The 15,922-nt window shown below is 46.1% G+C and overlaps 1 protein-coding gene and 1 non-coding gene across 5 annotated transcripts in view; both read left to right on the top strand.

Annotated features, from left to right (window-relative positions):
* Positions 1–15,922, top strand: part of Mtcl1 (microtubule crosslinking factor 1) — a 124,253-nt gene that overhangs the window by 68,218 nt on the left and 40,113 nt on the right. For 2 of the 4 annotated variants that reach the window (XM_090353467.1, XM_090353468.1), the window contains exons 5-7: positions 4,255–5,556; positions 6,599–6,760; positions 15,372–15,494. In XM_090353467.1, coding sequence (XP_090209593.1) covers positions 4,255–5,556; positions 6,599–6,760; positions 15,372–15,494 — 1,587 coding nt within the window. The remainder of the gene's footprint in view (positions 1–4,254; positions 5,557–6,598; positions 6,761–15,371; positions 15,495–15,922) is intronic. The other 2 variants (XM_090353469.1, XM_090353470.1) reach the window with 1 other exon arrangement.
* Positions 10,679–10,805, top strand: LOC150049935 (small nucleolar RNA SNORA51). The gene has a single exon (XR_016538939.1). It is a non-coding gene; the product is annotated as a small nucleolar RNA SNORA51 (small nucleolar RNA).

Here is a 15,922-nt window from a genome sequence, read left to right as displayed (position 1 = left end):
CTGAAAATTGGTTTACTGGATTCTTTTCTTCTTTTTAAAATTGCTGCTAGTATTAGATGCTGGATAGAAAAAAGGTGGCATTGGGCTATCAGCTCACCAAACACTAGAAGCAAGTAGTAATTGGAGAAGTATAGTAAGTCAGAGTATTGAGGCAGGCCCCAACAGCCTCAGGGTAGCACTATTCTAAAAATTCTGCTCTTCATGATTCCCTATGGTTCCTGTGTTCTGCAAACTCATGGTCCCTCCAGAGTGTTACTGGAGAAGGCCCCAGTATCCTGAGGAACAGGAATGCCAAGGATTAACTCTTTTCTTCCCCTTTAACCCTCATTTAGAAACCCATTCATCACAGGGAAATAATTAAAGGCATCTCACTGCTGAGCTCTTCTCCTTCCTGAGCTTAGAATTTGTTTCCAACTTCTCGACTCTTGGCCAGCAGAGAGCTTTCTCTCCCTTACCCATGATGAGGGCAAAATAGGACAACTATAGTTGCTACTGCTCTCTGGGTGGGATGTGTGAGGTTGCCCTGCTCTGCTAGTGGGGTCATTGAGAAAGGAGTTTCTGTCCAGCAGAATGGTGGAGTGGAGCACCTCGGGAACTGCAGGTCGGCCACCAAAACCCAAAAGAAGCTGGCGCCTCGGCGCAAGGTAGGCATGTGGGCAGTCAGCCGCTGGAGTGCTGGCTACATGGCAAACTTGCAAGCCAGAGAATATATACTAATTTATGGCGATATATTTCTGTTGCTTGACAAGGCCTTCCCAGCTGGTGGTGGTGGTGCTGGCCCCTGTGTGTCTGAGCCTATGCCATGCTTGCCTTTTCTGCCTTCAGCGGGAATAGTTTCATGTGGAAAGTTAGACTTGACCTTGTGCTTTTTTTCATATTGCATTCTGGGACCTACCCTATGGGCTCTTGGAATCAGAGCTTGGTATTCTTAATCTGAAGGTGCAATCTAGAGGCCTCCCCTACAGTCTTGGCAGAGTTGTCACAAGTCTTCAATTACAAGATAAGCCCCCAATAGTTGAGCCAAGGCTGAGATTATCCTTCTGATTAGAGGAATGGCTGCCCCCACTTAGTCCCCTCTCAACCCCTGGGATTAGGGTATCCTCTCACACTCATAAGCTTCCAAGGGAAGTGGGCCCCATTCCAGCACTGTGGCCTCAGGGAAGGAATCTGACCCCTTCATTTACCACCCACTCCTTTGGTCCAAGGTTCTTTCTATCTGACTCTGCTTCGGGCTTGGTGGCAGCCTTGTAGTGCATGGGTGTGGAGTTGAAATGACAGCATGCTTTCTCATATGTCAGACTGCTGCTGTTTCTGTAGTTTCTTTCTTTAAGGAACAAGAAGACTTTGTGGACATTTTGTCAATCCTCAGGTAATCTGCAGATCGGAGACTCACTAGGGCCTGTCATGGAGTGTCACTTTAACCAAGCTGGTTTAGGCTCCAGGAAATGGGGAGAAAATGGTGTTGGCCAGAGGGGCCGGGGATAGTGGATGGAAGGAAGGAGTATAAGGTCTTCAGAAGTTGTGGTGATTGGAGGACTCAATGGGATTTTCTACTGCCATAAGGGAGATACGTACTTAATACTTCCACAATATTTTATTATACTTCTCAGAAGCCCTCCTTCCCCCAATTCTTTATTTTACTTTGGGGGAAGGGAGAAGCTCTTAGGAGAGCTGGCTGAAAGTCCCTGACCCAGACTCAGTTCCATATCAATCTTCCCTTTCACTTTCCACCACACCAAGGTCACAGCAGGTGGTCCCAACCATCCCTTCCTGTGGCTTAGTCTGGAGTCCCAGGCTGGAGGTAGTCAGACTGGAGCCCAGTGTCCCCATTGTTGGACCATGCTCTCTCCAGTGGTATCTGTTACTCAGATTTCTATGCTTTACAGGTGCAGATGGGATCATTTAGGCAATTTTCCCATTCCCCCATTTAACTCCCCAAAGGATTCGCTTAAGTTATTTACTATCTGTCTCCCTTGATGAGTATTTTACCTTCCTTTTTTTTTTTTTGGTATTTATTATACATCAATCAAAAGGTACTTTTAATTGTTCTACTTTGGAAAGTTCTAAGACCACTGGTGTTGTTTAAAAATACATGCCGATTTCTGCTATAGAGTAGGTACTCATTACTTAATGAATGAGCAATAAGCAAGCATGTTTTCTCTTTCGTATTGTGATAAACAATATATGTGTATTTTTAAAATTTTTTAAGGTCTTTAATATTTATTGAAAGGAAAAAAGAAAACATCTTGGAATGTATGTGTTTTCAAGGCCTGTGTTGACTCTACTTAAAATGGAGTTATTACTCTAGTATTGAGAATAACTCATTTTGCCCAGTGGTTATGAGTAGGACAATAGTCACAGGAATCCTTTTTGTTTCTGTCTAACCAAAACCTAACTAACTTGTTAATGTGATAAGTTCTTAGATCTTGAAGGTTATGTGACATTTATCGATTACTCTTCTGTAAAATGGGGGAGGGACTAAGCAGGGAAGGGAAACAGCGTTACAAGCTACATTCATAAATTTATCTCAGACAAAGTAGAAAGTTGAGTTCGGGTCACTAGGGTAGGATGACTTTCCAGTTACAGCCGGCTTTGTGTGTATTATTGTAATCATCTTCATAATGTCCTCATGGTGGATCCTGCTTTAGGAGCCCTTTACCTAAGTCCATGGATAGTTTTGGGGGACAAAGCTAGGACTCTGAGTAGCCTATTGGACCTCAAACCCATCAGGACTGGTTTTACCCTTCTCCTCTCAGAGGACAGTGGGAACTCATTTCTCCTCCCATGGGTTTGTGGGAGAGAGGTAAGGTCAAGCAGGGAGAAGAGGACAGGTTAGTGTGTATCTTAATGGCTTGTATGCTGCCAGAATAAGTCAGAGTGAGATGGGTTTTTTGAGCATGAAAGCTGTGCTGACCCTACCACCAGTTCTTTGGAACAAAAGTTATCCTTTGCCAGATTTAACAGTTGCCCCATATGATGGATTTGTTCTCAAGGGTCCGTGGTACGGTGAGCCTCAAAGCTATAGTTAACACTTTATCCATGGGACAGAGAAGCCTTCATTAGTGTCATTGTCCGACTCCTCCTGTTGTCTTTTGGGACTTCTGTTAGCCAATCAAAGATAAAAATTGGTCATTGCTCCATTCCCTAAATCTGAATAATACAACAAGATCAAGTTCATATTGCTTCAAAGCATTGAGAGACTCACTGGAAGGCTGGGTTGACTTTCCATTGTTCTAGAAAGTGCCTCCACCAGGCAGTGCAGGCTATTCGGCAGTGTAAGTCATTAGGGACAGAACTTGCTTCAGTAGCTGGTTGTTCTACCACTTCAGAGACATCTCTAGTCGTACAAAGCCCATGGGAACTCTCCAGAAATCTCTGGTATTCCCCTTTTGGTATTGTGCTGAGAATTACTCAGGTTTGCAAACACTTGACTGATTAACTTCCTACTGTAGTATCCTAGCAACCACAGGGCTCAGGGTGGGGCCAGGGATCAAGTGGCTCTTGCAGGACAAGGTTGACAATAGCCTGGTGGTGTTGGTTTGGGGTGGCCAACACGTGTTAGTCATAAGCATTTGAGACCGACATAGCACCTCATCTTCCAAAGACCTTTTGTGCTCATCACCTCACTTGTCCTGTCTTTATATCATTCTGGTGGCATTTTGAGAAAGGGGAGATGGCAAGGGAGGGGGTCCATTGCCAATCAGTAGAAAGCTGGGCTCTGATTGGGAGATAGCTATCTCTTCATCCTAGTAGAACCTTGTAGATTACCAGCCACTTGGGATGAGAGCCGTCTGCACTGGAGAGGAAAAGTGCAGACCCTGAACCCTGTACCAGACTTGAGCAACAGGAGTTCTGGTGTCTTTCAAAGTGCTGGTGGTGAAATTGCTGGTCACCACAGAGTCACCGTTGTACTACTGATGGCTGTGGGTTCCATTTCATTTTCTCCTTCATTCATAAGTTGTATGATGGTTTTCATGTGCATGCTTTCCTCCAAAACTAATCCTTTGGTTTCTTGTCTCCTGTAACAAAGAACACAAACTATGGGCCTTTGCTAGATCTCCTCCATGAAGGTCTTGGGCTCATCGATGCCATGTCCTGGCTCCCTTCTTCACGTAACTTGACAGCACCAGCAGAGAGATCGGTGTTTCATGTTTATGTGTGTGTTTTGGGGGCGAGGTGCGAGGGGAATCATCAAAAACACGAACATTTGGTATTTTGAAATAACCCTTCTCCCGGGCTGTTCTTTCCTGGCAGGAAGACAGTGCCGATTTGAAGTGCCAGCTGCAATTTGCCAAAGAGGAAGCCTCCCTGATGCGCAAAAAGATGGCCAAGCTGGGGAGGGAGAAGGACGAGTTGGAGCAGGAGCTTCAGAAATACAAGTCGCTCTATGGGGATGTGGATAGCCCCCTCCCCACAGGGGAAGCAGGGGGCCCCCCCAGCACCAGGGAGGCAGAGCTAAAGCTACGGCTGAAGCTGGTGGAGGAGGAAGCCAACATCTTGGGGCGGAAGATTGTGGAGCTAGAGGTGGAGAACCGAGGCCTCAAAGCAGAGATGGAGGACATGCGGATGCAGCATGAGCGTGAGGGAACAGGCCGGGACCACGTGCCAAGCATTCCTACCTCACCCTTCGGGGACTCTCTGGAGTCCTCTGCAGAGCTCCGCCGACACTTGCAGTTTGTGGAAGAGGAGGCCGAGCTGCTGAGGAGGTCCATATCTGAGATCGAAGACCACAACCGGCAGTTGACCAATGAGCTGAGCAAGTTCAAGTTTGAGCCTCGCCAGGACCCAGGGTGGCTGGGAGACAGCACAGGTAAGGGCCCTGGAACTGGGGTGCCTCTGCATGAGGAACTGAAGTCTGCCCGGCTGCAGATCAGTGAGCTGAGTGGGAAGGTCATGAAGCTCCAGTATGAGAACCGAGTGCTGCTGTCCAATGTCCAGCGCTGTGACCTGGCCGCCCACCTGGGGCTGCGCGCCCCAAGCCCTAGGGACAGTGATGCCGACAGCGACACAGGCAAGAAAGAGAGTGATGGGGAAGAAGGCCGCCTGCTTCAGCCCAAGCGGGAAGGCCCAGTGGGTGGGGAAAGTGACTCAGAGGACATGTTTGAGAAAACATCAGGCTTTGGGAGTGGAAAGCAATCAGAGGCAAGTGAACTGTGCCCAGTGGAGCTTCTGAGAGCCCGAGAGGACACTGAGTGCTTGGTGACCATAAAGCAGGAGGCCCAGCGACTGGAGAGGACTGTGGAGCGCCTCATCACAGACACCGATGACTTCATCCACAACTCAGGGCTACAGGGCAGCAGCCTGGCCTCGCCTGGTGTCCAGGGTGAGGGTGAAAAGGGCCAAAATGAGCCCCACCTGCTGGGGACCATCAATGTGAAGATGAAAGCATTCAGGAAGGAGCTGCAGGCCTTCCTGGAACAGGTGACCCGGATTGGGGATGGGCTGTCACCTTTGTCCCACCTCACGGAGTCATCGAGCTTCCTCTCCACGGTGACCTCTGTGTCCCGGGACTCCCCCATCGGGAATCTAGGGAAGGAGCTGGGCCCAGACTTGCAGGTAAGGGAGCTTCTGGCTTTGCCTCCCTGCTCGGTCTTGCTCTTCCTCCTCCTGGCTGGCATTGCTGCTCTGGGTCTTGCACTGCTCACGGCTGCTTGGTTATGATTTCAGACCTGCATTGTACTAAAGCCTCCAGCACCAACCAGATCCCTCCTCTCGGTTGGGTTGTTTTGTTTTAAGTTCTCTATTTCCTTGTTTCTTCCTCCATTTCTTCTTTTTATTTTTAACTTCCGCTGCTGCTGGTGGCTTAGAGGTTCCCCCTTCATGACAAGGCTAAGCCTGGTGGGGGCTCTAGAGACCAGCACAGCCTGTCCCTGTTCCTTTCTCAAAACAACCAGCCACCTCGATGAAGAAGTAATAAGGAGTTTAAGACAGATACCAACTCGTGCCACCACAGTCAGGATGGTTAGCAGACTCGCTCATGAGCTTCCGAACCCGTGCTTGGGTTTCTTCCCAAAGGCACACAGTGCAGTTCTGAGAGGCCTTAGGTTGGCCCAGGCCCACTCATTCCCACTGGAAGATAAGCCAGGCTTGGGGAGAGGAGCCCCATTCTGAGAGAAGGTTGTTTTTGATGGAAAATCCCACTGCCGGCTCGTCCCTGCTGCCCTCCTGTGCACGGAGGGGCTCATCACCCTGGGTGCATGGCCCGGCCGCCACCCTGTGCTGCTCGACCCACAAGTAAGGAAGGCAGACCTGTTCCCCGTGTCTGTCATGGCTAGTGTGCTTGCCATTGACTGTGTGTGATTTGTGTCTCCATTGCACGTGCTTCATTACATGTATTTGCATTCCCCGGCCCTCCCTCTCTCTTCTCGATTTCTAGGTGCTTCAGTCCATCTTCCTTTTTCTTCTCATTCTCCTTTGTCAAGGTGTTTAGACTGGATTCTCCTGTTCATGAGTTTCTTTGTCTGGTAGTGTTTTCATTGTCTGCCTTACCCATTTCTGTTTACTTTGTCCACCTCCCTGCCCTTTATCCACTTGTCCTCTGTTTCTCGTGTAAAAAAAGCAAAATTCTAAAACCAAATCCCTCCCATGCACCTAACAGTCCAAACTGAGAGATCAGCTGGAGTGGCCTGTCTCTCAGGAGCGAGGGGATGAGCGAGAGGGCCTGCGCCTCCGAGCCGCCGCCCGAGAGCTGCACCGCAGGGCCGATGGGGATGTTGGCAACCACCGGCCCGGAGGCCCGGGCTGCTTCAATCTACTAGAGGTGAGCGTGCCAGCCGAAGGCCCATGACCAGTATCCACCTTGCTGCTTCATCTCTTTCTACCCATTTTCTGTGTGTCTGGCTGTGTGATGTTTCCCATGGGATAAGATCCTTAGGTCACGTGGTAGCAGAACCTGGAGCCAAGTAGAACTTAACTTGGAATCAGAATTCATTGCAGGCAATGACAAGCAAAATATGTACACGGATGTGTATGGGTGACCCGCCACCCTCCTTGTCAAATGGAAGAGATGGCTCATAGCAACATCCTCCCTTTCTTCCCCCAGTCCTGGATCCCCAAGTCCTGTGGTTCCTGGAGGGGTGAGCAGACATGCTGAACTGAACTTGAGAGTGTTCAATGGCTTCCTGCCCTATGGCAGAGAAAGCAGGATCCTTCCTGGGGTGGAAGAAACTTTCCTTTCCTTCTTATTCTTCATGGCCTGTGTCTCATATGACCTGCCTCATGGTCTCTAGAAACACTTGTTTTGGTCTGTTGGTAGAATCAAGGATGTCTTCTGTCCCACTTGTGGGATCCTCAGACAACTCTGTTACCATAGTAACCGCTTGTACACACAGCTGCAGCCACCTGCATTGCTGAAATGATCTATGGTTCTATATGCGGGAAGCTTTGAAACAAGGCACCCCACAGAGAACAGAAAGGTCTGCCCGAGCAGCAGGCCCTGATTGGATCCCTGCCTGGCACTCGGGGTTTTAGCATATTCACAGGGGTACATTCTCTGTTAGAAAAGGGCATGCCTTGTGAGATACAGAAGAGTCTCCTGAATATCTCAGTTCCTATGTGGCCATAACCACCTAATTCCCAGGCACGGAGTTGGACTATCACAGCTGGAAACAGATCACAGAGCAGAAAAGCTAATGTGTGTCATTAAGGAATGACGCCCCAGATCCACCGTGTGTGCTGCCAGTGAGGCACGAACTGGCACCATCGTCAGAAGTACTTTGTATGGGGCCACTGCTTCTCCCACAAGAGACCAAATGGGTCTGCTTTGCAGCTTTTCCCTGGTCCTTGTAAGAGAGTGCATTACATCTGTACCTTTGTGCACACAAGGACATGGAAATCATTTCTTAACAGCTTACACAAAAGCTAAAAAGTGTTATGAAATGCCTTGCACAGCACATCATTCTCATGCTGCCAGAGAGGCTAGGCTCACCCGGGAAGCTGGCACCCAGGTCCATACTCCAGGCGAAAATAAGTATGGTACAACTCTGTGTACCAAAGAGGGGTGATAGGAGATGCTCCCCACCCTGAAGAGCTAAGCACACGTGTGTGCCAGCCTTGTAGGAAACTGGCAGTCTTCGCATGCCCATTAGAGGAGTGGAGAGTGCCACCACAGACAGGTCAAGAGCTAGAAAGGTCATCTGGTGAGAGCCCCAAAGTGACCATCTGCCATTTTGCATTCAACATTTCCTGAACGTCATTGTTAGATACAGAATTAGGCGTGTCTGACAGCATAGCAACTTCAGTGTGGAACCTGCAAAGCAGGTTCCTCCATTTTATATCAGAAAGTAAAACAGAGTGGCCAAATATTTGGGACATTTGTTTTCCCCGTGGATTTATTGAGTTAGCCCATATGAACTTTCCCAAGAAGTACTTTCGTTAGTCTGTGCTGTGCACAGTCTCCTCCTCTGAGAATACTAGATACACATGGGCAGTCACAAACTCAAAACTATGTACATTTCAATGGGCTGGACAGATCTGTCTCTAGGACAGGAATTTCAGGAAGGTCCACTTCTGAGCTTCTAGTTAAGGCTATAGCACCTAGCTGATTTTTAGCAGGGGCACTGCAGAAAACAGCTAGTGTGATTTTCCAGACGAGTCTCACGGCTTCTGCTTTCTGTAGGGTTAGCAAACTGCCCTGCCTGCCCCATGTAGGTCGATGTGGGTGACTTCCAGAACCAATGAGCTGCTAAATGAGGAAGTTTCTCAAAACTTCCAAATGCTGTGACTGTGCTAGCTTTGTAGAGTGCCAGGAGGACCCCATCCCGGTGTCTATTTTCTATGTCCTTTCTCCTTTTCCACAGTGGTTTCCCAGTCCTGGGTCAGAACCAGCTCAGGCTGTACACAGTCCTCTTTACCCTTCTCTGGGCTGTTGGTAAGCACCACAGCTCCCTTTCCACGCCATCATTCAGGCCATGTTGTGTCCAGGCCATGTTGTGACATAGGGATCACTGACAAGTGCAATCCAGTTAAAGCAGTCTTCAGACTTAGTCTCTACTTCCATAATGAGGAAAATGAGCCCAGGAAGTAAAACCTTTACTAAGGAGGTCCTAGGTGAGCTGGTAACCAACTAGGTCCTGAGCTCTGGCACAGAGGCTGGTCAGCAGTGAGCTGCCCTCTCCTGGGTTGTGTTTCTAGTCATTGTCCATCAGGACTGACTGTACACCCAGCCACCTGCCGTGGTAGTCATTTCCCTTTTATTTTAATGAAAGGCCTAGTGGAGGGAGCACTGTTTCCTAGAAGGGACTGGAGTGTTAATGGGGACTCATGTGTCCTTCCTCTTCCATCCTTTCCTTTGACATTTGTAGACACAAAGGCATTGCACATGGAAGAGAAAACTTGAGAATATGAACACATTCTGTTTTGAAAGAGACTTTTCATGGGACATATTCAGAAGCCCCTTCAGTATATCCACAGTGCTTCCTTTGGCTAGAGGAGATGAATGTCAGTCCGTAGCTGGGCCTGGATCAGGGATGATGCCAGCTCTAGCCAACCTAGTTGGGAAGGCTCTGCTGTGCAAAAGCTAGCATTCCAGGGAGCTAAGGAAAACACTCTTCAGTTCGCCGTCAGCAGTATATGCCTGTAGGAAGCTATCATGGAAATGGCACACAGAGCTCCCCTGTAACAGCAGCTCAACCCCAAAAGGCTGTGTTAAAGATTCCACAACTCAGTCACTGACAAAAGACAAATTGCCCCTTCTCCTCTCTCCCCTCCCCTCTCCCCATCCCTTTTCCCATTCTCCCCTCCCGTTTCTGTCCTTCTCTCTCTCTTTCCCTTCCTTTCACTCCTCTCCCCTCCCCTACTGCTCTCTCCTTTCTCCCCCTTCCTCCTTCCTTTCCTACCGTTCCCTTTCCTTGGATGGGAATGGATGGAACCCAGGGCCTTGCAGATACTCTCCCTGGGAAGTACACTGCCACTGGGCCACACCCTAAGGCCAGCCACAGACATTCTGATCCTGAAAGCAGCTAATGTACAGCTGAAGATGGCCTGCTAGCAGTTGTCTTTGTGTCCTCTTAACGCTGGCCTTTAAATAACCACTCATCTTGTCCTCTGGCCAGCTACTTGTAGCAGTGGGGAGTCCTCTTTGTGATTCTTGTCCTTAGTTATTGGGGGTTGGGAAGATGCCAGCAGTATTAGCACAAAAGAAGAGACAATGTTGTGAATTTCCAAAGTTTTCTATAAGGATCAGACCCCATTTATGAATTTGATCTTAAGCATTTTCATATTTGGGGATAGAGAAAGAAGTTGTTAAGTTTGGAAGATGAGGGTATTTTTGCTTAAATTACAGTAGTAACAACAGCAGTAGTAATAACACCAAGTCACAGATAAATGGAAAAGTCTATCTTTACACACTACTCCCTGTCAGCAGGCACAGATTCCCTCCCTCCATTCTTCCTTCATCTTCCCTTCCCTCTCCCTTTTTCTTTTTTTCTTCCTTTCCTTCCCTCTCTCCCCCCTCCACTCTGGTTTATGAAGCTAAAACTTTTCTTCCTGAGCTGGCTTTGAAGCTTGATGCTCAGATCTCAGCTTTCTGGGTAGCTCAGATTGTAAGCATGAGTGATCAGTCCCCAGCTGGGCTAGCAGTCTTAACACAGATCCACAGCAAGAATAAACAAAGTCAGAGCCCATGAACATCCACGATTAATGTAACTATGTAGAATTAACTGCTAAAAAACTAAAGACAAGCCTCCTGGTGATTACCACAGGCGAAACTCTTATACTGCATAGAAAGAGGAGGCAGAGTAAATCTACCCTATATTCATTTCAGCAGGCCCAGTGCCTGGTCTGTATTGTGAGACATGGATGGAGAGTGGAGTGGGGGGCGAGGGGTACTTAAGACAGCCCATTAGGCTTCAGAAGGATGAATACTTCTGTTGCTTGCTCATCCCTGGAGATTTTGATTTGCAGGATGCTAGCACCATGCCCTGGCCTCTTCTCCTGCACCTATCATTAAACGTGCTGAAAGATCCACATTTGTGAAGAGCATAGTGTATAGAATTTTTCAGGTGGAATGTGCCAGGCCCCTTAAAAATAGTTCTGAATGAGAAGTGGCCAAGCACGGACACTGGTCAGATTTCACATATAAATGAAACCAAGCCTGTGCCCGGAGGATTGAGTTTCTGGGTCAGAAATCTCAAAGAGCTCTTCTCCCTGGCTCCTCCTTTTATCCTTTAATCATTGAAGCACACCGAGCATCTGCGATCCCTATGCCTCAGCTGTGAATACCAGTCTCAAAAACTACGTGGAGTTTATGCCAAGTATTTGTACACATGTGTTGACCTCATAGCCCGCGTTTGGAAGGAGTGGTGGCAGAACTGGCAGGGATAAAATGGAGCTCACCATAAGTGAAGTCTTGATAATGGAGGTGTTGTAAAGTCCTGGTGTGAAAGCTGTATTGCTGAGTATTTATTATAGGGCCCATAATGAAAAGCATTTCTCTGTTTTCTTTTGTTTTTGCTGATACTAGAGCTTGAACTCAGGGCCGTGTGCTCACTTGGTTTATTCACTCGTGGTTGATGCTCTACAACTTGAGCTACATCTCCAGCTTGATGCTTCTCTTTCTGTTTATTGAGATAGTGATGTTATTTTCTGAACTGTGGCAAAACAATTTTAAGCCAGCTTCTTGGGAGATGTCCCAAAAATTAATAAGGTGAATCACAGCAGTACATGGACTCCAGGGAAAACATGGGTGCTGGGATTCAGAGTGCCAACAAGCGAGAAGAATGGTCATGATATCAGGATTCATGTCTTCACAGCTTTGGAAACAAGTGGACATGGTTTAAAATGGGAACAGTGCCTCAGATCTTTAATCTTAGCCACTTGGGGGGCCGAAAGTAGGGGTTTGTGGGGGATTCTGTTTGTTTGTTTGTTTTTGCCAGTCCAGGGGCTTGATGAACTCAGGGCCCAGGCACAGTCCTTGAGCTTCTTTTTGCTCAAGGCTAGCACTCTACCACTTGAGCCACAGTGCCATTTCTAACTTTCTTTTCTGTTTATCTGAGGAATCGAACTCAGGGCTTCATGCATGCTAGGCAAGCACTCTACCACTAAGTCATGTTGTGATTTGAGACCAGTCTGGACAAAAAAAGTTAAGGAAACTCCATTTGGACCAATGACTGGGCATGGCAGTGTGTGTGCCTGTCACCCCAGCGATGTTAGAAAGTGCAAAGAGAAGGATTGTAATCCAGGCTGCTCTGATCATAAAGTAAAACCTTATCAAAAAGAAAAATAACTAACACAGAAAAGGGCTGAAGGTGTGGCTCAAGTGGTAGAGTGCCTGTGTAGTAAGTGTGAGACCCTAAATTTAAACTCTAATATTGCAAAACCAAAACACCAATAGCAAAACTGCTTTTATAGATCAGGATGCATTCATGTATTATATGATCAGAATCATAGGTAAGTGAACAAGGGATGGGTTTTAGGAGCAAGCCTTTGAGAATTTGGTGATAAAGAAATGTGTCTATTTTACTGGAGAAAATTTATGTGCTGTATGAAAATGTTCCCCAAATGTATGTAATTGTATGCAGTAATGTGGCAGTAGAGTCATTCTAGATGGAAACTTTTGCCATAATGTGTTTGTACTTTGTTCTTTGTAACACTGGAGTGACATTGGCATATTGGCTAGGGGTGGCTGTCAGAAATTTTAGTATTCCATTTGCCAAAAGGGATAATCCAAGAAAATAAACTTCTCATAGGCCAGCCTAGATAGACCAGGCTTACCTGCTATGAACCTCCGTAGGTATATTGGACATTTTCAGGCAACACTCTCATAGTACCGTAAGGGTCCTCTTCTGTACCTTTCAAAGGAGTTGCTGAAACAGGAGGACCTATTTTCAATCATAGGATGAAATATGAGGCTAATCTACCTGCTTAAAACAATAAAGTATTTATTAAGATTGAAGCCAAACTAAGTAGCTTTGAGCCACCCACATGATTCCAGAGAGATAAAATTCTATACTCTGAAACTTTATGCACAGCATGGTTTTAAAGATTGTATTAAGTAATCATCAGTCAGTGTGAATAAAGTATATACAAAACACACATGGATTTTTTTTTGTTGTTTAGACTTGGCCTATCCCAAAATGTCTCATTTTTTTTTTTTTTGGAGAATGGATATACTCAACCTGAAAATAGAAATTGACTTACATAGCTTATCCATTTTCCTAATTAAGCTTGATTAGGACATCTGTTTTACTATCTTAACAGTATAAAGCTTTCTGATGCATCACAATGTGAAGGACCTTTGTATTTTAAGTTTATAGAATAATGTGTAACTGGAAAGTAAAGCTGGTAGCCAGTAGCTCAGACTACCTGGAAACATTGCTACAAGTAGAAACACCTGAATTATAGCCCCTTAGAGGCAGGGTTTGGTGACTTCATTTCCTACTCTGACTCCAATGCTTAGTACTCTTAAGTACCCAATCAATATTGGCTTGAATAAAACAGAAAGCATCCTTTTGTTTACATAACTGAATTCCCAAGATTGGAATTTATTTTAGAATTGAAAAAGGAAAGATCATTAGGTAGATGAATTAAGGGAATAGTTATCAGAATTGGTAACCAGGATTCTTGGTTGCAGTAACTCTAAGGAACTAGAGCCAGGGCTTTGTGCCCAGCACCTGCTGGGAGACATTAATGAACAGGAGAAACATTAGCCCATAGTTGCCAGGCAGGAGGGAGATAGTAGGACACTTTCTCACCCAGCAAGTTCTCTGAGTTGGAAGTAGAAGAAATCATAGCTGGGATTATTCAGTGTTAGGGTTGAAGTGATCTTACCAGTTTGGTGTAGAAAGGCCCAAGGACAGGAATTTATGTCTTATTGATGCCTCCTGCAAACACACAACCAACCTGGAGGTACAACCTTAGCCAAGTCACATAGGAGGCACATAGATGACTGTCCATCGAAAATGAACTCAGCATGCGGAACTACAAATGCATGATCAAAAAGCTATCTGACTAGAGTAGGGGTTGGCTCACTGCCGGATTTGACTCTTAAGACCTTTAAATTATCAAATAAGACGCTACACAATAGGTGTGTTCAAAACTATAAAAGACAAGCCAACATGAGACAAGAATAAATTGCTAACATTGAAAGATTACACATTTGAAAGTAATAACATAGGGCTTTTAGCAATGAAAAGCAAGTCATTGGGGTAAACTCAACCTATAGAGAAATATCTCTTTTTAAAGAGGATTCATAGATAAAAGGTTATAACTTCCAATAACTGGCAACTTAAGCATTTCATGTTCTCAGAAGTTCTTGAGTTTTTTTTACAGTTGGATGAGTTTAAATCTAGCTTTCAAAATTTGATCAAAAAGTTGATGAATCCCAGGCATCTCTGATTTCCTCTCCTTCATTCTTCCTGTAAGTGTACCCTGTTACTCAGGAGTGCTAAGTGAAGGGCTCTCCACGTTGGTTTCCTACATTTTCTGTTTTCGGTGCATGATCCTCACTTATGAAAGCCACATAGCCTAGACCCTGAGGAGGAGCAGTGTCCCCTGGGAGGAGAAAGAGCCAGGGAAATGACAGGGTTTTATTGCGACAATCCACTCTTCATTCCTAGCTTTATAAGTCACCTCTCTTTAAGTAGCTCAAGTGAATGGGCAAATATCTCACTTTAATTTTTAATGATGCTTGAAATTTTTAATATAACTGCGTCCATCTTAAAAAAAAACACTTTAATTTAAAAATAATGATGGATCCCTCTCCCATGGCCGTTTGTACTTAAGGTGTAAATCATCACCAATAAAAATACAAATTCTCTGTTTTTAGCCTGAAAATAACAGATGTCTTTGTGCTATTTCTCGTGGCCAGTTTTTACTCTTTAGTGGCTTATAGGCAGTATTTGGCCTTGAGAAGGGCCCCACCTCAACCATCCTGAGCAGCCAAGGTCACATTACCAAGGTGAATGGAAGGCATGTTTGGAAGACAGGAAAATCCCTAATAAGCACATGCCTGAACAGAATCATTGTGCAACCTCAGAGGTCCCCATATGACCCAGGAAGTGAATCTAAGAAGCTGAGGATAGGTAGCTATTGTCAATTCAGTTCTGCCACTGTAGAACTAAACCTAGAAGCTGTTATGTTGGCAAGGACCCCAGTTGTAAATCCTGCCTGGCTTACTTTTCTGGCTCCTGGGTAAGAGGTGAAGGGCAGGAAGAGTAGCCCATTACCTTGCCACACAGGTAGTCATGGTGCTTAGAGTGTCAGGCTCCCCTGTAAGAAGCCCCAGGGGAGGTGTCCACAGTCACTCCACTGCTGCAGCCCCACGTGCTGTGTCTCCCACGTGTGTCTCAGCTTGTACGGATGTCTGTCCTATGTCATCACGTCAAGCAGAATTCTCGTCTCCACTAAACCCCTTCCTTTATCCCACTGATCAGCTCAGGGGCCCCCCTGTTTTACCTGAGCAGAGTGTTTCGATAGAAGAGCTACAGGGTCAGCTCGTGCAGGCGACCAGACTGCATCAAGAGGAGACAGAGGCATTTACAAACAAGATCCACAAGGTAAATATGTCACAGGCATTTCAGCACCATTGCTTCTTAGCCTGCAGGCTTCCTCAGAAGAGACATCAAGGTGCATTTGTAAAGAATGCTGTCAATCATGTGTAGGCTGTATGACCCATAGGAATATGGACAGTTCACCCAGCCAAGCTCACTCCTCTTCTCTATGGGACATTTTTTCACTACACTTGCCTCCCTTTATCCACAGGCACATACACTGCAGCTGGCTTTGTGGAGTCTCAAAAATGCAGATAGTACCAAAACCCTTAAATACTATGTTTGCCAATATTGTACATATGTGCACCTATGATAAAGCTTAACTTACAAATTAGGCACAATAAAATCCTGACAACAGTGAGTAGTCATAAAATAGGGCCATTATAATGACTTATAATAGTTTTAATTAAAATTTATGGCAGGGCATGCAGGCC

The sequence above is a fragment of the Megascapheus bottae genome, chromosome 19 (genome assembly GCF_031878675.1).
Source record: "Megascapheus bottae isolate mThoBot1 chromosome 19, mThoBot2.hap1, whole genome shotgun sequence".
Lineage (NCBI taxonomy): Eukaryota > Metazoa > Chordata > Mammalia > Rodentia > Geomyidae > Megascapheus > Megascapheus bottae.
This window is presented reverse-complemented; position numbering and strand designations above follow the sequence as displayed.